At 38.0% G+C, this 25,000-nt stretch overlaps 1 protein-coding gene across 1 annotated transcript in view; it reads left to right on the top strand.

Annotated features, from left to right (window-relative positions):
• Positions 1-25,000, top strand: part of mgat5 (alpha-1,6-mannosylglycoprotein 6-beta-N-acetylglucosaminyltransferase) — a 143,683-nt gene that overhangs the window by 55,425 nt on the left and 63,258 nt on the right. Inside the window, exon 4 of the mRNA XM_079808219.1 lies at positions 19,536-19,612. Within this exon, the coding sequence (XP_079664345.1) occupies positions 19,536-19,612 (77 nt within the window). The remainder of the gene's footprint in view (positions 1-19,535; positions 19,613-25,000) is intronic.

The raw sequence follows: 25,000 nt of genomic DNA, 5'->3' as shown, positions 1-25,000 counted from the left end.
ATGATTATCACTGTAATAAATTAAATATGACACAAAACACAACCCAGTCTCTTTTTGTTAAATGTCAGTTTATGTGTGATCATCAATAGCAAATATAAAAGTATAAGTAAAAGGTGTAAGAAGCTATACAATAAATAAAGCAATTCAGTCAAAGTCAGCGCCAGGAGACTACAACGGTAAAGTTTAATATCTTAAGTTATGAAACTTCACTTTGCCCTCAGACAAAACGATCTGTCTAGGAACAAATTATAGATTAATGAGAGCAAAGATCAGCCGTTAGATCTACACAAGACGAGACGGTTTAACCACTGCAGAGACATCAGAGCCAGCGGCAGACGGCAGAAGGACTGGCCGAGGAAAGGCGTCTCTCGTGGGCTCAATGATCGATTGAGCGCCGCTGAACCACTGGAGCTCACAACTAACGGCAGATCAAATTTTAAAAAAAGGCGCTCTCTTTATAAATAAACCACAGATTTGAGCTTTAAACAACTTCATTCACTCCTGAAAAGGACATAAAACTATATTTTGTAAAGCATTAACACTACCAGAGGGCTCTCGCTAAGACTCATTCGTTTAGCCACCAAAGGGCCAAGCTGGTTTCAGACTTTTGCCGAATCCAGTCGGTAAGACAACGATAACATCTTTTTTTAGATATGAAGGCTTCGAGTGTTGTTCTTTGCTCGGGTTTTAACGAAAAGGAGAAGTTTAAATCGCTTAAAACAGACGCGATAGCTGATTCGAACGAGTGATGCTCCACAGCAGCGGCAAATCTGCTTCAACGTCGCTGCGCTGTCGTCATCGTGTAAAGCCCGCCCCAACGTTTCTGATTGGTGCCGCGATTTCTAGGGTTTAGAAATGGGTTTGAATCAAGCCTGTAGTGCTTCAGTCAGAAATTGAAGCTTTCGCGCCTCGATCGCCCCCCGGTGGCCGGTCCCAGTATAGCTCCTAAACCCCGCCTCTCCATGTATTTGAATGGGCGCGAGACACACTAAACAATTTAATTACACTTCAAATAATTGTTTCCTAAAGATGGTTTCTGTCATTTTAGGCAGTTTTTATTACAATAATTTCATTTCAAGTGTTCGTTTTTTAAATAAGTTTAGTTTTAGTGAGTTATTTGATGCTATAAAAACGAGGGGTGTGACGTCATGATTGACAGCTGAGATTGACGGCTTCTCTGAGTGAACTTGTCACTGAGGCACTAACGGACTTTTTTCTGGATTTTTGGGAGGAGATTGGAGCTTTAGCTTTAATTTCTACACTTCCATAACTGTTTATTTCACACCAACATAATTAATTGTTCTGCATCTGCGAGAGTGTGGGCGGGCTTTTGATAATCACGCCTCTACTTCCTGTTCTCTACTGCGCAGACTCGGTCCCAAGATGTCAGCGCCGTGAGCGGGCCTATGAAAGCTTCAACTTTGGTCAGCGGAAGTCAATGAAGTCGCGTCGTCCATATTTTTTTACGGTCTATGGTTTGAATGGACTCTTTGCCAGACTACTTGCAGAGCAAATCTAAATTTGCCGGAAGTTGTCTGGGTTTTCCCAGGCTATCCAAGTCCAGGAATTGGGCTCAGTAATGCGGATTCGTGATCTGGAACGGCATCCCAAAAATACATGAGGTGAATCAGTTCTGGCCAGAGAAACGGCCACATCGCTGCTGTAGGTCTGATTTGAGTTTGGATGAAGGTGTGGAGAAGGTTTCAGAAGACTTCATTTTTTGACTTGAAGAACATGATCATATTTCACAAAAAAAAACTATGGGAAGAATTTGGAAAATAGAAAATGAAGCCAATTTTTAGGACTTTTTTTGCATTGACATTACACACACACACACACACACACACACACACACACACACACACACACACACACACACACACACACAATCTATATTTATATATATATATATAGTATATTTTTTTTACATTCTTTGACCTTGTCATATTTGATGTATAGCCTTTAATTTTATGCCATCCTATAATAAAATAAAATACATAGTTTTAATAAAATAAATAAATACAAGAATTTACATATATAAATAAATAAAATATTTTAAACAATTTTAGCTAGTCATATTTGGTGTACAGCCTTTAATTTTATGCCATCCTAGAATAAAATAAAATACACAGTTTTAATAAAATAAATAAATACAAGAATTTACATATATAAATAAATAAAATATTTTAAACAATTTTAGCTAGTCATATTTGGTGTACAGCCTTTAATTTTATGCCATCCTAGAATAAAAATATATATTTTAATAAAATAAATAAAAAACAATTTACATATAAAAATAGATTTTTTTTTTTTTTTTTTTACATTTTTGAGCTATTGTTATTTGATGTATAGCCTTTAATTTTATGCCATCCTATAATAAAATAAATATATATTTTAAATTAAATAAATAAATACAAGAATTTACATATATAAATTGTATTTTTTTTTATAATTTTTTTTGAGCTAGTCATATTTGATGTACAGCCTTTAATTTTATGCAATCCTAGAATACAAATATTTTAAAATAAACTGAATTAAAAAAAAATTAACATATTAAAATGTATTTATTTATCTTTTACATTTTTGAGCTAGTCATATTGGATGTACAGCCTTTAATTTGATGCCATCCTAGAATAAAATAAATATATATTTTAAACGAAATAAATAAATACAAGAATTTACATATATAAATTGTAATTTTTTAATGTAATTTTTTTAGCTAGTCTTAATTGATGGCCTTTAATGCCATCCTAGAATATTTTTTTAAGAAAATGTATTAAAAAAGTATTGTAAACATATATTAAATAAATATTAAATAATATTTAATATATTTTTAATAATAATAGTTGATTAAAAGTGTTAAAAATAATCCTTTATTATAAAATAAACATTTATAAAAACAAATGCACAAATAAATCATCCAGTTGCATTTATTGTAATGACTGTTTAATTTGTAAAAAATAATAGTTTTCATGAAAATAATATATCTTTATTTATATATATATATATATATATATATATATATATATATATATATATATATATATATATATATATATATATATATATATATATATATATATATATATATATATATATATATATATATATATATATATATATATATATATATATATATATATATATATATATATATATATATATATACATATACACTTTATATATGTATACTTATACTTTATATAGTATGTGCAATGAGATTGGGGCCTTTTTTTCCCCCATGCGATTCACCTTTGTATCATCTATGATGTGTCTTGGTCTGAAAAAGTGGTGTGTGTGTGTGTGTGTGTGTGTGTGTGTGTGTGTGTGTGTGTGTGTGTGTGTGTGTGTGTGTGTGTGTGTGTGTGTGTGTGTGTGTGTGTGTGTGTGTGTGTGTGTGTGTGTGTGTGTGTGTGTGTGTGTGTGTGTGTGTGTGTGTGTGTGTGTGTGTGTGTGTGTGTGTGTGTGTGTGTGTGTGTGTGTGTGTGTGTGTGTGTGTGTGTGTGTGTGTGTGTGTGTGTGTGTGTGTGTGTCACATCCATTTGAAAGCTTCAGCAAAACCATTCCTGCTTGGCAAAAAGACTGGCTGGCCTCAAATTGCCTGGAACAGAGATTACACACACACACACACACACACACACACACACTGAACGTTCCCGCTCTGCAGACGTGCCCTTGGTGTGTGTTTTCTGGCGTGAGAGAAACAAACACACACTGCTCTGAGGGAAATGTGGCTCACTGAAGCGCAAAGCTCTCTCGCTCCTCCATCTCTTGCCGTTTTCATGTTGTTGAAAGACACACTCAGTGTCTGCTTGATGATTGTTGTGTTTGTCGTGGGGGGCTCGCACTAGCCTGGAGGAGTGTGTGACGGAAAACGCCCATCTGTGTGTGTGTGTGTGTGTGTGTGTGTGTTTATGAGATTCAGTGTTTACAAGGGTGTATGTTAAGCCTGTGTGAAGCACAGCTGTTTCTTCCACTTTAAGTAGCTGCACATGCGGAAGAGTTGTTCCCCATCTCTCGCTCTCAGCTAATCATTGTTTTTACTTCTGACAGTAGTTCAGGAAAGCTCATGACAGAAAAAAACGTGTCTAACATGAAGTTATGGACGTTCAGTTAATGTGTGATGACTTGATTGTGATATAATATTGTGTTAAAATATGCGTAGTGAACGAGGAAAGGATATTTAGTACTATAATTTTTAGTACCGGTATGTAAACATTGAGGCATGTCGCTATGGCATAAAATTGCATTTTCATAACACAGATCCCTTTTTTTTAACGTACTCTGTCATTTTTTATTCATTATGTTAATTATGTTTTTCTTTAACAGAAAATGTACCAAAAACCAATGTACCAGGGATTGTGGGTAATATTAGCGTAAAGTACATGAACGTATACACACTTTGAAAATCTGTTTGGTTCCTGATGCTTTCCTTTAGCAGAAATTGTCCCAAAACCATTTAAAGCTAGTCCACTTTGGTAGCACTGAAGGGATTGTGGGTAATATTAGCCTAAAGTACATGAACGTATACACACTTCGAAAATCTATTGGATTCATGACGTTTCTTTAACAGAAAATGCCCCAAAAACCATCTAAAACTAGTCCACTTTCAAAATCTGTTGGGCTCCTGACATGTTTCTTTAACAGAAAATGTCCCAAAAACCATTTAAAGCTAGTCCACTTTGGTAGCGCTGAAGGCATTGTGGGTAATATTAGCCTAAAGCACATGAACGTATACACACTTCGAAAATCTGTTGGGTTCCTGACATGTTTCTTTAACAGAAAATGTCCCCAAAACCATTTAAAGCTAGTCCACTTTGGTAGCGCTGAAGGCATTGTGGGTAATATTAGCCTAAAGTACAATAACGTATACACACTTTGAAAATCTGTTGGATTCATGACAAGTTAACAGAAAATGCCCCAAAAACCATCTAAAACTAGTCCACTTTGAAAATCTGTTGGGCTCCTGACATGTTTCTTTAACAGAAAATGTCCCCAAAAGCCATTTAAAGCTAGTCCACTTTGGTAGCACTGAAGGGATTGTGGGTAATATTAGCCTAAAGTACATGAACGTATACACACTTGCAAAATCTGTTGGATTCGTGACGTTTCTTTAACAGAAAATGTCCCCAAAACCATCTAAAACTAGTCCACTTTGAAAATCTGTTTGGTTCCTGATGCTTTCCTTTAGCAGAAAATGTCCCAAAACCCATTTAAAGCTAGTCCACTTTGGTAGCGCTGAAGGCATTGTGGGTAATATTAGCCTAAAGTACATTAACGTATACACACTTCGAAAATCTGTTGGGTTCCTGACATGTTTCTTTAACAGAAAATGTCCCCAAAACCATCTAAAACTAGTCCACTTTGAAAATCTGTTGGGTTTCTGATGCTTTCCTTTAGCAGAAAATGTCCCAAAAACCTTCTAAAACTAGTCCACTTTGGTAGCACTGAAGGGATTGTGGGTAATATTAGCCTAAAGTACATGAACGTATACACACTTGCAAAATCTGTTGGATTCGTGACGTTTCTTTAACAGAAAATGTCCCCAAAACCATCTAAAACTAGTCCACTTTGAAAATCTGTTGGGTTTCTGATGCTTTCCTTTAGCAGAAAATGTCCCAAAACCATCTAAAGCTAGTCCACTTTGGTAGCGCTGAAGGCATTGTGGGTAATATTAGCCTAAAGTACATGAACGTATACACACTTCGAAAATCTGTTGGATTCATGACAAGTTACCAGAAAATGTCCCCAAAACCATCTAAAGCTAGTCCACTTTGGTAGCGCTGCAGGGATTGTGGGTAATATTAGCCTAAAGCACATGAACGTATACACACTTCGAAAATATTTTGGATTCCTGACATGTTTCTTTAACAGAAAATGTCCCAAAAAAATTGCAAACTAGTCCACTTTGAAAATATGTAAGTAAGTTTGCCATACTTTTTTGAACTTTTCGAAATACAATTTGCGACACGCTATTTTATATATCAAATACTGTTCATTTGGATTTAGGTTTAGCTAATATCAGTACAGATGATGTCGCCACATCCCAGAATGCCTTGCCATGAACCTCTCTTGTCTAATCTCATTTCTTCTCATCTCATCTTAACTAAAAAAAAGTCAATAGTATGCATGCTGGATTCAGAATAGCATAATGGAATTGTAGTACGATGAAAAGATATGGTAGATATAGCAAGAGTATTCAAATTCACCTTAGTGTCATTACTGATGGCATCACTGCATCCCATAATGCCTTGCATGGGCCTTCATGTTATTTGATTTTGCCTTGGAAAACAATCCCTCAGCGGTGGATGAGTATGCCCAGTGTGTATCTGAAACAGATCAGGCTTTGTTTGGGAATTCATGTATAATTTAGCTCTTAATTGTGTTTGTTTGTTAAGCACACCCATAAAGCCTCATGAGTTAGCGCTCACAACATGATCAGGCGGAACAGAGATGTTTTTTTCTTCCTTTTATCCCTCTTTTTCTGTCTTTTAGCGATATTTCGGTGCTTCATTAAGTCATTTAGGTTGTCTCTACCACACTCAAAAAAATGATACGTTGGATTTACTTAATTTTTTTATGTCAGCAGGTTCCACGTAATTGGGTTATGTTGAATTTAATTAACATTGTTTATTTCAGTAAACTTACATTTTTTTACATAAGGTTAATTCAATGCCATTTAGTTTAATCAGGTTAACATTCTTAACTTTGTCCAAAACTATTCAATAACTTGTCAACCCCCCTTTTTGAGAATACACATGAAAATGCACTATCCAAACTTAAAGGGCTGTAATTCAAGAATGCTTTTGAATATAGACGTTAGAAATTTGGTTAGAAGACACTGTGCAGATTATATTGCTGAAGTGAAAGCAATTCAAAATATGAAAGTATGAAAACGTTATGGAAGTTTAAATTTACTGTAAATGAAAAATACTGTACTAAATATTTTTTATTTCATATAAAATATATATTTTACAAAAAATGTTTTACTCTAAAATTACTATAAAATCAAGTTGTGTTCCAAATTTGAAGTTGATATCACAAAAATTAAAGTCCCCATGAGATTTTGTTTTGGCGCTGTACCAAAAATAGCCACCGGGTGTCATTGAAATTCCATTGATTGTTTTTTTTAATGCATTTTCCTGTAAATTTCTGTCCAAATATCACTTCCATCACAAAATATGGACCCTTGAGACTCAGACCTTTCTGACGATATGTGTTTTGTCAAGATTGGAAAAGATTTTGATTATAAAGTAGTTAAAATAATTGTTGTAATATGAAACATGACGCCGCCCACTAGGGGGAGGAGCCTGCTAGAAGAATTTAAAGGACCGTTTCCATGGTAACGCAACGTCCGATTTCAAAACGGTTTTCACAGGATGAATTTTGAGTTTGTACGTTTTCAAATGACACCTAATTTATGATAATTACTTAAATATATGATACGAAAAAAAGGTGATCAAAAAAAGAGCACAAGGCGTTGTGACAGTTAAGGGGTTAATTATTCTAAAATGAATATAAAACCAAAACAAGTAATCCAGTTTAATTGATTATTTTTATTTAGTGAAACACTATTTTTACAACATTTACGAAACCTTTTACAAGATCTTATTGGCTAGCCAGAAGATGGTTTTATTACATCCATGGCATGCCCAAAGTAGTTGTTTTATATTATAAAAGCAGCTTTAATTGTTATTATCAGTTCCTCAGCCCAAGCACACGCTTAACAGAGTACACACACATATATTATGTAAACACAAACTTTTATTTTGGATGCGATTAATCGCGATTAATCTTTTGACAGCCCTATTTTAAATACCAACATAACAAAACATTAAGCATTAAGAAGTCTCTCCATTTTCCCATCTTGTTAAAAACGCCTCAAATATCACTTTACTTAAACATTTCCTCTCCGAATTCAGCCCCTTTGCAAAGCATGATGGGAAGTGAAAGTCTTGTTTGATTGGGTTACTTGATTGAAACATGTTATTTCAAAATGAAAACATCAAGTTATGTCAAAGAGTAACGGTTTTAAGTCGGTTTAACATGAATCAATCACATTAGAACCAGAAAACTGATATAATTGTGTTAAATCAAGATGAAAGTGAACAGCATCATAAAAGCAATTCTTGAGTGTGTGACCATTGTGTTATTTGTGTCATGTGACTCATAAAATGGCCTAAATTCTTTGTTTAGCATGTGACCTTAAAGCAAACGTGTATTTGTGCATGATGTGCATCCTTTAGAGTTGTGTGTTCCCTCGGCGGGCTACAGGAAGTGCTCTTAATGTGTGCTGGTCTGTTTCGGATGCGGCCAGCCATTGTTCTGCAGCGCCATCATGTCTTGCGCTTTATGAAGGAAAGAAAGATGATCCAATCCTTGCAAATCAAGTTAATGTAAATCACACGGCTAACACCCTTTATCTCATCTCGTCTCTCGCTCTCATGTCCTTTTCTGCACACTTCTCTTCTTTGTTTCCGTTTATCTCCAATACACTCCTATTGTTTCCTCTCCACTTATGTCTTTCTCATCTTGTCTTGTCCTCTCGTCTCACCCTATCTTGTTTCTTCACCTCGTCTCTTGTTTCCTCTCGATTTCATCTCATCTTATCTGGTTTCTTCTCCACTTGTCTCCTCTCATCTAATCTCTTCTCCTCTTTCTTGTTCTCTATGCTTGTATCGTGTTTCCCTCTTTTAGTGCTGTCTATACTTGTCTCATTTCACCTCACCCTAGGTGTTTCTCAATGTCAAGGATGCTTCCTCTGTAGGACTAGTGCTTCCAAGTGACTTCCTTCAGAGGCGAGGCGAGGCTCCTCTTTAGCATTCGGAGAACAGGTAAATGGAACAGGCTAGCAAGTGCACGTCAGCCTCATTACGTCAGTGAAAAGGTCCGTTAGCCATCAATAACGTCATTTGTATAATATCAGTACGGAAGTAATTATAACACATGTTTGGTAACATAAATACTTACACTTGAAAGCATATTGCCCCGTTAACACTCCGATATTTTGTATTTTTTGAACAAGATAGCAAAGCTGCGCGCATAGGATTGTGGGTGATTTGAGAGCGTGAAGTGCGCGAAGGCTACTCGAATGCATCCTTTCCTGTATATGGCATATTTTTCGAACGAAGGACTCAGACCTAGGTTGAATTTCGGAGGATCCTCGACATTGGAACAGTCCTTCCGAGGATCCTTCCTTGACATTGAGAAACGCCTCCTGTTTCCTCTCCAATCTTTTCATCTCTCATCTCTCCTTTGATCTCCTCTCTTATCTCCTCTCTCAAGTCATCTTATCTCACTTCACCTGGTTTCTCCTCCTTTCATTTTGCATCATCTCAACTCTCAACTCGCCTACTTTCCTTTGATCTCCTCTCTTATCTCCTCTCTCAAGTCATCTTATCTCACTTCACCTGGTTTCTCCTCCTTTCATTTTGCATCATCTCAACTCTCAACTCGCCTACTTTCCTTTTATCTCCTCTCTTCTTAAGTCATCTCGCATGTATTCCTCTCATCTTTCAACTCAAGTCTTCACAACTCACATATTTTCTCTTCTCACCTCTTCTCTTCTCAACTCTTCTCTTCTCAACTCTTCTCATCTCATCTCAACTCTTCTCATCTCATCTCTTCTCTTCTCTTCTCAACTCTTCTCATCTCTTCTCTTCTCTTCTCTTCTCATCTCAACACTTCTCTTCTCTTCTCAACTCTTCTCTTCTCTTCTCATCTCATCTCAACTCTTCTCATCTCATCTCTTCTCTTCTCTTCTCAACTCTTCTCATCTCTTCTCTTCTCTTCTCTTCTCATCTCACCTCTTCTCAACTTTTCTCAACTCTTCTCTTCTCTTCTCATCTCATCTCAACACTTCTCTTCTCAACTCTTCTCTTCTCAACTCTTCTCTTCTCATCTCACCTCTTCTCAACTTTTCTCAACTCTTCTCATCTCTTCTCTTCTCTTCTCATCTCATCTCAACACTTCTCTTCTCAACTCTTCTCTTCTCAACTCTTCTCATCTCTTCTCTTCTCTTCTCATCTCATCTCAACACTTCTCTTCTCAACTCTTCTCATCTCTTCTCTTCTCTTCTCTTCTCATCTCAACACTTCTCTTCTCAACTCTTCTCATCTCTTCTCTTCTCTTCTCATCTCTTCTCTTCTCAACTCTTCTCTTCTCAACTCTTCTCTTCTCATCTCACCTCTTCTCAACTTTTCTCAACTCTTCTCATCTCTTCTCTTCTCTTCTCATCTCATCTCAACACTTCTCTTCTCAACTCTTCTCATCTCTTCTCTTCTCTTCTCTTCTCATCTCAACACTTCTCTTCTCAACTCTTCTCATCTCACCTCTTCTCAACTCTTCTCTTCTCTTCTCTTCTCATCTCAACACTTCTCTTCTCAACTCTTCTCTTCTCAACTCTTCTCTTCTCATCTCACCTCTTCTCAACTTTTCTCACCTCTTCTCATCTCTTCTCTTCTCTTCTCTTCTCATCTCAACACTTCTCTTCTCAACTCTTCTCATCTCACCTCTTCTCAACTCTTCTCTTCTCTTCTCATCTCATCTCAACACTTCTCTTCTCAACTCTTCTCTTCTCTTCTCATCTCATCTCATCTCATCTCAACACTTCTCTTCTCAACACTTCTCTTCTCAACTCTTCTCTTCTCAACTCTTCTCTTCTCATCTCACCTCTTCTCAACTTTTCTCAACTCTTCTCATCTCTTCTCTTCTCTTCTCTTCTCTTCTCATCTCATCTCAACACTTCTCTTCTCAACTCTTCTCATCTCTTCTCTTCTCTTCTCTTCTCATCTCAACACTTCTCTTCTCAACTCTTCTCATCTCTTCTCTTCTCTTCTCATCTCATCTCAACACTTCTCTTCTCATCTCTTCTCTTCTCAACTCTTCTCTTCTCAACTCTTCTCTTCTCATCTCACCTCTTCTCAACTTTTCTCAACTCTTCTCTTCTCTTCTCATCTCATCTCAACACTTCTCTTCTCAACTCTTCTCATCTCACCTCTTCTCAACTCTTCTCTTCTCTTCTCTTCTCATCTCAACACTTCTCTTCTCAACTCTTCTCATCTCTTCTCTTCTCTTCTCTTCTCATCTCAACACTTCTCTTCTCAACTCTTCTCATCTCACCTCTTCTCAACTCTTCTCTTCTCTTCTCTTCTCATCTCAACACTTCTCTTCTCAACTCTTCTCTTCTCAACTCTTCTCTTCTCATCTCACCTCTTCTCAACTTTTCTCAACTCTTCTCATCTCTTCTCTTCTCTTCTCAACTCTTCTCATCTCATCTCACCTCTTCTCATCTTTTCTCAACTCTTCTCTTCTCTTCTCATCTCATCTCAACTCTTCTCAACTCTTCTCATCTCTTCTCTTCTCAACTCTTCTCATCTCATCTCACCTTCTCATCTTTTCTCAACTCTTCTCTTCTCTTCTCATCTCATCTCAACTCTTCTCAACTCTTCTCATCTCATCTCACCTCTTCTCATCTTTTCTCAACTCTTCTCTTCTCTTCTCATCTCATCTCAACTCTTCTCAACTCTTCTCTTCTCAACTCTTCTCTTCTCAACACTTCTCTACTCATCTCACCTCTTCTCATCTTTTCTCAACTCTTCTCTTCTCTTCTCTTCTCAACTCTTCTCTTCTCAACACTTCTCTACTCATCTCACCTCTTCTCATCTTTTCTCAACTCTTCTCTTCTCTTCTCAACTCAAGTCTTCACAACTCTCCTCAACTCACATATTTTCTCTTCTCACTTCATCTTGTATCCCCTCTTCTCAACTCAACTCTTCTCATCTCAACTCTTCTCACCTGATCTCATCTCAACTCTCACCTGGATTCCTTTCCTCTCCCTTCATCTTGCATCATCTCATCTTACTTTACCTGGATCCCTCTCCTTTCATTTCCTATCAACTCATCTCACCTCACCTGGATTCCTGTCCTTTCATCTGGTCTCATCTTGTTTCCTTGTTTCTTTTCATCTCCTCTCTTCTCTCGTCTCTTTTACTCTCATCTTGTCTCGTCCCATCTCCTCTCCTCATTTCATTTTATTTAATATAAAACTCCCCTCACATCTTTCATCTTATTTCCTCTCCTCTCCCTCTCCTCTCTGTTTCGGCCCATTTCCTGTAAAAAAAACAATGGTATTTGATTGAGCTGCAAGCTTCAATAATCTTCTCCTGGCATCCGGGTCTATGGATCCTGTTAATCTCCTCAGGGATTTTCGAGCTAATACAGACAGGAGAAGATGAACGCTGGCAAAAATGTCAGGGTTGCATTTAAGTCGAACACTATGACTTCAGGCTAAATTGCACAAGTCACCATGGCTCTGTTATGATATTATGATTTAACTGTCCCTTGATCTCTCAAATAGCTGTCAAATTAACTGATATGGATAGCTGAATCATTGTAATGTTTAACACGCTTAACAAACGGCATCTCCGCAGGATGACATCATATACTTGTGCTTGCGCTTTATATTGTACGTTGGCTGGCAGTTTAAACTCTGTAACTTGAGTGACTGAGATTTCTTATCGCCATTATGCCCTTGAGCATGACTCTTTACTCCCGGGACCACCAGAGCGATTGTACTGTAAACCAGCTCAGATAAAAGCGACCGCCAAAGTATAAAAGTCTGTACTTGGATCAGGGTTTGTCTGCAGTATGTGGGTGCGTGTTTGCATTCGAAAAGAGGCACATTTGCTTGTACAGTAGATTAGTGTGCCTACTTCTCCGCTGCACCTCGAGTCCCTAAAGATTAGTCTCTTTTGAATCTGCAAATAGTGCATTCATGCTCCAAGGTTCTTTCATGACATATTTGTCGACTAAATCCATATCAGCAGTTTCACAGAAGGAAGGACATGTAGGAATTTGATGGCTTGACCGAAACTCTGGCCGGAAAAAGTGAGGTTTGATTGTGTTTGTTTGCCCCTAAAAGGGAAGCTAGATGTGAAAAGTTCAAAGTACAAAGCTGTGTCATTTAAATAATGCCTCCAGTCTTCATTCTAAACCTTTTTATGATCATATCTTTATATAATGCTGTAGATTGTATTTAAACATACAATGTCAGATATCTGTTTAGAAGTAATAATGTGTGGCAGGAGGAGCAAACGACAAGTGGGTGTGGCGTCAGGCCTCGAGGAGGCGTTTTGTGTACATAAACATGCACATTTTCAAAAAGGGAATAAAGTCTAATGCTGCGTTCACACCAAACGTGAATAGAGCGTCTGGAGCGAGTGATTTCAAAGTTAAGTCAATGGAAAGGCGCGTTGACGCACGTCTGGAGGTTCTGCGGCGCGAATGACGCAAGTTTGACGCGAATTGAGAGTCTTGCGCGAGTGGTGCTTTTTGTGCATTCACGCGTTTGAAGCGAATTTGCGTCTGACGCCCGAGTTGAAAATTTTAAACTTTGGTGTCAATTTGCGCCGCGTTAACCAATCAGGAGCCTGCTCGCTGCTGTCACGTGGTGAAGTGACGATGAGAAACCCTGCATAATTTACTTCTTTACTTACTACAAAATACTACTGTTATTGTGTCACAAAATGTAGTTTTAAGACTTTTTCAGGTGAGAATGTAGTGGTTTAAAGCTCAAATCTGTGGTTTATTTATAAAGAGAGCGCCTATTTAAAAAAAGAGATCCAGGCGATCACCGGGCGCTCAGCGCTCATTAACCCCGGCGAGAGCAGCCTTTCCTCGGTTAGTCCTTCTGAAGTTTGCCGCTGGAATTATATATGAGATATAATTTGTCTTGTGTGGATCTAACGGCCGATCTTTGGTGTCATGAATCATCATTTGTTGTCTGCCAAATCGTTTTGACTGAGGACAAAGAGAAGTTTCATAACTTTATTTTTTAAGGATATTTAAATACACATGCAGTGAAGATAATGTAGGAGTTGCCTGGACCACATTTGTGTAGCTATTAAAGTTTAAAGGGTTAGTTCACCCAAAAATGTAAATTCTGTCATTAATTACTGACCCTTATGTCGTTGGACACCCGTCAGACCTCCGTTCATCTTCAGACACAAATGAAGATATTTTAGTGTAAATCTGATGCTCTGAAAGGCCTCCATTGGCTCAATGCACTTTACACTCTCAAGACCCTTAAAAGACACTAAAGACGTCGTTACAAAGTCCATCTCACTACAGTGGCTCTACAATAATTTTATAAAGAGGCGAGAATATTTTTTGTGCGCAAAAAAACCATAAATAACGACTTATATAGTGATGACGATTTCAAAACACGGCCTCATGAAGCTTCGAAGCGTTATGAATCAGTGAGTCAAATCAGCGGTTTGTATCGCCAAATTTCAGCAGTTTGGCGGTTTGACACGCGATCCGAATCATGAATCGACTCACTGATTCATAACGCTTCAAAGCTTCATGATGCAGTGTTTTGAAATCGTCATCACTATATAAGTCGTTATTTAGGGTTTTTTTGCGCACAAAAACTATTCTCGCCGCTTCATAAAGTTATTGTAGAACCACTGTAGTGAGATGGACTTTGTAACGACGTCTTTAGTGTCTTTTAAGGGTCTTGAGAGTGTAAAGTTGAGCCAATGGAGGCCTTTCAGAGCATCAGATTTACACTAAAATATCTTCATTTGTGTCTGAAGATGAACGGAGGTCTGACGGGTGTCCAACGACATGAGGGGAAGTAATTAATGACTTTATTTTTTTATTTGGGTGAACTAACCCTTTAATATATATTTTTAATGAAAATGAAAAGAGGCAGAGGTGTTTTATGACATATTTCTCCTCGAGCGCCTTGAACGCGCATCTATTTAGCTTCAAACGCTCGATTTATACTGCGAATTGGACGCGCGAATGGATTCAAAATGTTCAAGCGTCCAACTAGACACGATTTTGATGCTCTATTCGCGTTTGGTGTGAACGCAGCATGAAAGAGTGTGCCAGGGAATCGTGAAGGAAGGGTATTGATCAGATAGGTTGGGTTCAGTTTATAATACGGCGAATAAGCTCAATTTGCCGGCTTTAGCTAGCTTGTAGTCACAATAGGGTGAATTCAGGGGGATTGGGACACTTTTTCCAAGTCATCTCAATGGCAAAAAGTGACCCAATCAACTCCTATATATAGCTCAAATTGAGTAAAGAGCGTTGTTTACATCTCACCAGACTGTCCAAACCTCCTCACTCACTTTCTTCCAAGCAAGATCCTTTTTATTCCTGTTTCTATAAAGTACGTACCAGGTATCCACATATGATTTGTCCTCATTGTTGTCACTATTAGAGTTAACCTGATTGGTTAACGTGGCTAATAAGTCCCCCCGCGCCCCCTTCACTGCAAAAAATGCTTTTCTTACTTAGTATTTTTGTCTTGTTTTCAGTCTAAATATCTAAAAAATCTTACATTAAGAAGCATTTACTAGACAAGCAAAAGTTTTTGTCTTATTTTTGGGGAAAATAACTCAAAATGAAGGGAGTTTTTACTTAAAATAAGCAAAATAATCTGCCAATGGGGTAAGCAAAATAATCTTAATTCAAACAGAAAACAACATTATTTTGCTTACCCCATTGGCAGATTATTTTGCTTATTTTAAGCAAAAACTCCCTTCATTTTGAGTTATTTTCCCCCAAAACTTTTGCTTGTCTAGTAAATGCTTCTTTTTAGATATTTGGACTGAAAACAAGACAAAAATACTAAGTGAGAAAATATTTTTTGCAGTGTTCCTGGACACGAGGACACCTTGTATTGCCAATGCACTCTGTAAAGTCTCCTCCAGCACATCCACATCCCAAAGACTTTCAATGAATTTAAGGTCTGGACTCATGTGTGAAAATGATTCTTCACGCTTCATTCTTTCACAGTCTGAGCTGATGAATCTTGACATTGTCATCCTGGAATATGGCCATGATGTGTCTTCATACACGGTTGATTATGAAATGAAAAGCTACACACTCCATCAGTTAGGGTTAGAAGAACTGGTGCCAAAACATACAACATGCTAGAAACATAATAATCATAGACTCGCAAGCTTTTGCCTATTTAAATCCGAACCAGTAAGTTTGTGACTTGTGTTTAAGATTTGTTTGTTTTGTGCGCCGTGTTTTGTTTTTTCCTTCTGCAGTGCAAAGTGAAAACAGATCTTATTTGAATATAGTTACTTGGCAAGATGTGAGCGTTTGGGCACATAAAACTCGCTAAAAATAATTTGCCGTGTTAACTGGATTATTGATCTCTTTTTCCGGCCAAGTGCCCCAAAAAAAAGCTTGTTGATTTTCAGTTGGCATTTTGTAGTATTGAGTCTAAAGGGCAGGTAGCTGTTAATTTTGCACTATAAGTTTATTGTTTACATCAGGGGTGGGAAATGTTGATCCTGGAGGGCCAGTCTCTCGCAGAGTTTAGCTCTAACCCTCATCAAACACACCTGAAGCTAAAAAGGTCTTCGGTATTATTAAAGTTACAGGCAGGTGAGTGTTTTTGTTCAGGGTTGGAGCTAAACTGCAAGAGAGTGGCCCTCACCCCTGGTTTACATCAATAAACAAGATGTACTTATTAGTTCTTGGCGGTATGACCAAAATTGTATATGTCATTATTGTATATATTATATCGGTTTCGCGGTATATGACGGTATTTTTTTCCAGGTGTTAACCACATTTTCTGCTGATTGAAAGAGGAAATACTGCAGTAGATTGACTAGAATGATCTATTTTACTGTCATGACGAGTGAATGTTGTAGAAAAACTCCACACTAAAGTTAATACAGGTTTGCAAAGCCCCACAAATGTTGAGGCCAATAAAACACACTCATTAGAGACTCATGAATATTAAAATATGACCACTGAGAGAAAAAAACAGAGTTGAGGGCACCTTAAGCATTTTAAAAGTCTAACCCTATATAACAACTAGTGCTGGGCATCGATTAAAAAAATGTAACTAATTAATCACACTTTTTTCTGTAATTAATCGCGATTAATCGCAAGTTTTTAATATTTTACGTTTTTAATATTTTGATATTGTAATTTCAGTTACTCTCCAAATTAATGTATAAACAATTTAAAGACAGCATATTTTAAATATGTGTTGTATTGTCATATTTTTATGAATGAAGGCCAGTATCACTGATACTCAAGTGTCTATGAAACATTAATGACGTTACATTACAGTATAACTGAAAGCTCCCAATTTCAACATTTATTAGGCTTTAAAAAAACAACTTTTAATTTAAGTGAACTTAAAACAATCTTTACAGAAACCCAAAATAATAAATGTTATATTTGCCCATGGCCTTCCCTGTTATACATATACAGAAATGTAATAGTTATCTTTCTTAACTGCATAAATAATAAATTAAATATAGATGAATCATCATTAAAGCTACAATTTTCTCTGTTCCCGTTGTTCTTTGATGAACATTAATGACATCATCATCAGTGCTACTGTCACTTTAAGAACAGCCGCGGATCTCACGCGCTGTCCCGCGCATTTCATTTCCTCACAACTCTTTAAGTTCATTTAAGACGTTATTTAACTAATTTAAGACTCTAATATGAGAATACTCAAAATCCTCTGTGTTATTGGTTGTTCAAGAGCAAAAGAGAACTCGATGTGAGCAGGAAACTGACGCGAGTCTATCTATGCGTCGAGTGTGTGTGTGTGTGTGTGTGTGTGTGTGTGTGTGTCCCTTGATTAGCTGACATGAGACGCATCCACACAGACAGGACACTGACACACACACACACACACACACACACACACAGGACATTGGCATACAGCGCGCTCTCTTGTGTCTTGTCGCGCTTGGAAGCATTTACATGAATAAGAGCGTGATGATCATGTAACGCTAAGCAAAAATGGATATAAAAACGGACGCTGCGTTATTTGCGTTAAATATTTTAATTGCGTTAAGCTGAAAAAATTAATCGCCCGCGTTAACGCGTTAATTTGCCCAGCCCTAATAACAACATACTGCCACAGTGTTTCCCACACTTAGACAAATTTGTGCCACAGAATCAACACCGGCCGCCATATTGAAGCAATATTTTATTACGTCAACCATTTTTACAGGATCATTTTAATATGGAGAGTGAAGGAGATACAACATCGTCAACATTAATGCTAATGTCTTTCTTGTATTTAGCCCTCAGGTATTCCTTACTAATTAGTCACACTCATACTCATTGGTGGTCAAATGTGACCATACACCTTTTTTTCTATGTTTCAATTAAATAAATGTTCTATATTTTAGTTTAATAATATTTATTGAGGATATCTTTTGGTACTGAATAGGCCTACTATTTGTGCAATAATTATGGTCCATTAATGACAAATTTAAATATTTGTATTATTATTTATATTACAATTAGTCTAGTAATTAAGGTTGAAATAGAGAATTCAAATGCAAAGAGGCAAATTAGAGTCATTTTGTGGCTGGAAAAATAATCATTTGACTTTATAAAGCCATGGTTTACCTACTAGGTGTTTGTATGGCTCTTTAATAAATATACATGTATCTAGTCTGGTTGCTCAAAAAAGTATCACAGATCATAACGTCTGTCTTACTTATTTTTAGGTTTTGCATTTGAATACATATTTAGACATGATCAAACACTAGATTTCTTTAAAGGGGAAATTTTAAAAAGTTAATAACTTGCATCCTAATATTTTTAATTATACTTATATAAGCAAACACGAGTGAATATTAATGAATGCAAGCAAATATAATTTAACCCAAGAAAAGTTTAAAATAGTGCTAAAAAGACAAACTTATTTTTACTTATATGTACAGTAGGATATATACATGCGAATTGATACTGAATTGAAAATGATATTTGTGCCAATAACCAAACATCACCCCCACACACACACACACACACACACACACACACACACACACACACACACACACACACACACACACCATCCCATGTCCCGCCTGCCCGCCACCACAAATTGGTTTCTAATCTGTAGGAAACACTGTGCCAAAACGAGGAGAAACGCGGAACATTTAAAAGGTCTAATGATATCTTAAATACATTTAAGAGCACTGCAGTCTATGAACAAACAACACATATCTGATCTATGATCCGTGGAGAGCGTTGTTAATCTCATCCCGGCGCTCCGCGCAGAAACCGCTCTCTTTCGCGCGCCACATGTAGTTTGAATTCTCCGCTGTAATCAAGGTCTGAGTCCAAAATCGCCCCCTATAACCTCAAATATGGCATTATTTGAGGGCACAGCCATCTGTAGTGGTGTCCGAAACCATAGTGAAAAACAAATTTGTGTGCAAATCATTCATGAATCTAATTTGCGCACATTTTTCATTTACATGTTCAATGACTTCACTCACAAATTACAATTAAATGCGTTATGCTTTCATGATTAAGCTCAATCGTCCCAAAAAACGTGGGTTTTTTTCTCTTTCTAATAGAGACAATATGAATGCTTAGTAATCACAATGTGGGCCTAATACGGTGTTAGAGTTAATTTGAGAGTGGATTTTGTGATAATTGGATGGTATTGATCTTCCGGTGTGATTTGTGTAGTTTTCGGACTGTTGTGTGCTTATTTTCTCTCTTTCTGTCTTTCACAGACTTGCTGAACGGAGCACAGGAGAAATGCGAACTACCCTCGCTCGACGGGTTTCCGCATTGTGAAGGCAAGTTGAAGGTGAGTTTCTCAGATTCTCCGTCTGAAATCTGTTCAAATCCCTCTTTGCGCTGCCTCTGTCTCATGACGGACTATTTAGAAACCAGTTTCATCCTGAATCCAGACTGGAGAAATGAAAGGCTCTCTGCGGGATGTTCCCCTTACGAACATTAACAGAGATATTGATTTGTTTTGAGGCGTATTTGAAAGCCTTTAACTGCTGTGGTGTTATTAATGAGCGGGGCTACACCAGTCATAGGCTTTGGGGAAAGTTCGAAAAGAACTTAAATAACTATAACTATAAAAAAAGGCTAATGCAGTCCTTGCAGAAAAATGCGGCTTTTTTTTGTGATTGTTGCGGGCAAAAATCCTTGATTATGCGGCACGTTTTCTTAAAAAATGCGATGGAAAATGCGGGATATTAATGCAATTTTATGCGATAAAATTGTGGGAATTTGCAAAAACTGCGGTTTGATGATCATGAAAAAGAGAAAAAAGGCACTACATCACAGAAAGTGCTGGGAATATTTAAGTTCTCATCTTGTTTCTCACACATTTGAGTGCTTCCAATGCACAAAGTGCAATCTATTAAAGGGATAGTTCACCCAAAAATGTAAATTCTGTCATTAATGACTGACCCTCATGTCGGAACACAAATTAAGATATTTTAGTGTAAATCCGATGGCTTTTAAAATGTATTCTCTCACGTTATTTAACTTCCCAGGAATTTCGCAGATTTTTAAAACCCCTTAAATAAACATGGGGAGTTTAGCTTATTCACCGTATCCCCAGAGTTAGATAAATCCACACACACCATTCTCATCTCTGTGCCATAACTCTGTCTGACGCACCCACCGCTAGCCTAGCTTAGCACAAAGACTGTAGGTAAATTTAGGTTAAAAAAAAGTCTTTGTGCTAAGCTAGGCTAGCAGGAGCCATTTACCTTCAGTCTTTGTGCTAAGCTAGGTTAGCTGGAGCCATTTACCTACAGTCTTTGTGCTAAGCTAGGCTAGCTGAAGCCATTTACCTACAGTCTTTGTGCTAAGCTAGGCTAGCCGGAGCCGTTTACCTTCAGTCTTTGTGTTAAGCTAGGCTAGCTGGAGCCATTTACCTACAGTCTTTGTGCTAAGCTAGGCTAGATGGAGCCATTTACCTACAGTCTTTGTGCTAATATAGGCTAGCTGGAGCCGTTTACCTCCAGTCTTTGTGCTAAGCTAGGCTAGCTGGAGCCGTTTACCTCCAGTCTTTGTGCTAAGCTAGGCTAGCTGGAGCCGTTTACCTACAGTCTTTGTGCTAAGCTAGGCTAGATGGAGCCATTTACCTACAGTCTTTTTGCTAAGATAGGCTAGCTGGAGCCGTTTACCTCCAGTCTTTGTGCTAAGCTGGGCTAGCTGGAACCATTTACCTCCAGTTTTTGTGCTAAGCTAGGCTAGCTGGAGCCATTTACCTACAGTCTTTGTGCTAAGATAGGCTAGCTGGAGCCGTTTACCTCCAGTCTTTGTGCTAAGCTAGGCTAGCTGGAGGCATTTACCTCCAGTCTTTGTGCTAAGCTAGGCTAGCTGGAACCGTTTACCTCCAGTCTTTGTGCTAAGCTGGGCTAGCTGGAGCCATTTACCTACAGTCTTTGTGCTAAGCTGGGCTAGCTGGAGCCATTTACCTACAGTCTTTGTGCTAAGCTAGGCTAGCCGGAGCCGTTTACCTTCAGTCTTTGTGTTAAGCTAGGCTAGCTGGAGCCATTTACCTACAGTCTTTGTGCTAAGCTAGGCTAGATGGAGCCATTTACCTACAGTCTTTGTGCTAAGATAGGCTAGCTGGAGCCGTTTACTTCCAGTCTTTGTGCTAAGCTAGGCTAGCTGGAGCCGTTTACCTCCAGTCTTTGTGCTAAGCTAGGCTAGCTGGAGCCATTTACCTACAGTCTTTGTGCTAAGCTAGGCTAGCTGGAGCCATTTACCTCCAGTCTTTGTGCTAAGCTAGGCTAGCTGGAGCCGTTTACCTACAGTCTTTGTGCTAAGATAGGCTAGCTGGAGCCGTTTACCTCCAGTCTTTGTGCTAAGCTAGGCTAGCTGGAGGCATTTACCTCCAGTCTTTGTGCTAAGCTAGGCTAGCTGGAACCGTTTACCTCCAGTCTTTGTGCTAAGCTGGGCTAGCTGGAGCCATTTACCTACAGTCTTTGTGCTAAGCTAGGCTAGCCGGAGCCGTTTACCTTCAGTCTTTGTGTTAAGCTAGGCTAGCTGGAGCCATTTACCTACAGTCTTTGTGCTAAGATAGGCTAGCTGGAGCCGTTTACTTCCAGTCTTTGTGCTAAGCTAGGCTAGCTGGAGCCGTTTACCTCCAGTCTTTGTGCTAAGCTAGGCTAGCTGGAGCCATTTACCTACAGTCTTTGTGCTAAGCTAGGCTAGCTGGAGCCATTTACCTCCAGTCTTTGTGCTAAGCTAGGCTAGCTGGAGCCATTTACCTACAGTCTTTGTGCTAAGCTAGGCTAGCTGGAGCCGTTTACCTCCAGTCTTTGTGCTAAGCTAGGCTAGCTGGAACCGTTTACCTCCAGTCTTTGTGCTAAGCTAGGCTAGCTGGAGCCATTTACCTTCAGTCTTTGTGCTAAGATAGGCTAGCTGGAGCCAATTACCTACAGTCTTTGTGTTAAGCTAGGCTAGCTGGAGCCATTTACCTTCAGTCTTTGTGCTAAGCTAGGTTAGCTGGAACCGTTTACCTACAGTCTTTGTGCTGAGATAGGCTAGCTGGAGCCATTTACCTTCAGTCTTTGTGCTAAGCTAGGCTAGCTGGAGCCGTTTACCTACAGTCTTTGTGCTAAGCTAGGCTAGCTGGAGCCGTTTACCTACAGTCTTTGTGCTAAGCTAGGCTAGCTGGAGCCATTTACCTCCAGTCTTTGTGCTAAGCTAGGCTAGCTGGAGCCATTTACCTCCAGTCTTTGTGCTAAGCTAGGCTAGCTGGAGCCATTTACCTTCAGTCTTTGTGCTAAGCTAGGTTAGCTGGAACCGTTTACCTCCAGTCTTTGTGCTGAGATAGGCTAGCTGGAGCCATTTACCTTCAGTCTTTGTGCTAAGCTAGGCTAGCTGGAGCCGTTTACCTACAGTCTTTGTGCTAAGCTAGGCTAGCTGGAGCCGTTTACCTACAGTCTTTGGGCTAAGCTAGGCTAGCTGGAGCCATTTACCTACAGTCTTTGTGCTAAGCTAGGCTAGCTGGAGCCATTTACCTCCAGTCTTTGTGCTAAGCTAGGCTAGCTGGAGCCATTTACCTTCAGTCTTTGTGCTAAGCTGGGCTAGCTGGAGCCGTTTACCTACAGTCTTTGTGCTAAGCTGGGCTAGCTGGAGCCGTTTACCTACAGTCTTTGTGCTAAGCTAGGCTAGCTGGAGCCATTTACCTCCAGCTGGAGCCGTTTACCTACAGTCTTTGTGCTAAGATAGGCTAGCTGGAGCCATTTACCTTCAGTCTTTGTGCTAAGCTAGGCTAGCTGGAGCCATTTACCTTCAGTCTTTGTGCTAAGCTAGGCTAGCGGTGGGTGTGTTAGACAGAGTTATGGCACGCACAGAGATGAGAATGGGGGATACGGTGAATAAGCTAAAGTCCCAAAAAGTTGGTGTGTTCCTTTAAAGAATCCAGAGTCAGGTGTTAGCATGTGCTAATGCGTTTTCCGTCCTGGAACGCCACTTTTCTTAATGACCTCACCTGAAACTAACCAGACTGGGCCATGGGATTTCACATCAAGCGAAAGCTAGTCGGCCAGTCACAATAACCACAGGCCCTAGAACTCATGGAAACTCCTGCGATATGGAAATCCTCTTAAAATCGTGCAGAAGTTTTGAGAACTACAGACTGAGAACGGCTTAACCAAATTGTTTGACTTTCGTTTGGAAGCTTAGATGATCTACAGTTTTGTTTATGTCCAAATGACAAACACACACACAAAAGAGGGCGTGATCAAGATAATGTGCTTTTAAAGGTTTAGTTTGAAGGTTGAAATCCATCACTTTGCAAATCATTTGGTAAAACCATGTTAAAGGGATAGTTCACTCAAAAATGATTTCCTCGCCTGACTTTCTTCTTTCAGACGAACACAATCTGAGTTATGTTAAAAATGTTCAGGCTAATCCAAGCTTTATAATGGCAGTAATAGTTGCTCTGTTTTTGAAGTCCATAAAAGTGCATCTATCCATCATATAACTGCTCCACACGGCTCTGGGGTGTTAATAAAGGCCTTCTGAAGCGAATCGATGCGTTTGTGTAAGAAAAATATCCATATTTAAAACTTTATCAAGTAAAGTTTCGTCCGATCGCCTTCCGTGGAAAAGTGTTGAAAGTGCAATCTCGCAATTCAAGATGCGTACGTCTGACGAGCGGACCTGGTCGCGTTAGTCTTTCGATCGGCAGAGGCACTTTCAACCCTTTTTCCATAAATTGAATACGGAAGGCGGTCGGACGAAAGTTTACTTGATAAAGTTTTAAATATGGATATTTTTCTTTCACAAACCCCATATTGAACCTGTACATTTACAATAAATGGCAAATGGAATGGAACGAATGTTAAATAACAAATTATATGAGGTGAATCCAGTTTTAAATCAAGGATTTATTAGTTATTATTTTGAAAATAGATATGACCAGGTTGTATATACGAGATGCCGAATTGGACATTCAAGACTCACTCGTTCATATTTATTGAACGGGGAAGAGAAACCGGTTTGTGATCTGTGTAAGAATTTCACGAGTGTAAAACATATTTAAATTAGGGGTGTCAAAAGATTAATCGCATCCAAAATAAAAGTTTGTGTTTACATAATATATGTGTGCGTACTCTGTTAATTATTATTTATATATAAATACACACACAAGCATGTATATATTTAAGAAAAAAAATATTATTTTTATATATAAAACATTTATATTTATATATATTATTAGGGCTGTCAAAAGATTAATCGCGATTAATCACATCCAAAATAAAAGTTTGTGTTTGAATAATATATGTGTGTGTACTCTGTTAATTATTATTTATATATAAATACACACACAAGCATGTATATATTTAAGAAAAAAATATTATTTTTATATATAAAACATTTATATTTATATATATTATTAGGGCTGTCAAAAGATTAATCGCGATTAATCACATCCAAAATAAAAGTTTGTGTTTGAATAATACATATGTGTGTGTGTTCTGTTAATTATTATTTATATATAAATACACACACATTCATGTATATATTTAAGAAATATTTGCATGTATACCCTGTATATACATTTATATCATCTATAATATATATAAATATAAATGTTTTATATATAAAAATAAAACAATTTTCTTAAATATATACATTGTGTGTATATGCTTGTGTGTGTGTTTATATATAAATAATAATTAACAGAGTACACACACATATATTATGTAAA

Source organism: Gobio gobio (genome assembly GCF_949357685.1).
Source record: "Gobio gobio genome assembly, chromosome: 24".
Lineage (NCBI taxonomy): Eukaryota > Metazoa > Chordata > Actinopteri > Cypriniformes > Gobionidae > Gobio > Gobio gobio.
This window is presented reverse-complemented; position numbering and strand designations above follow the sequence as displayed.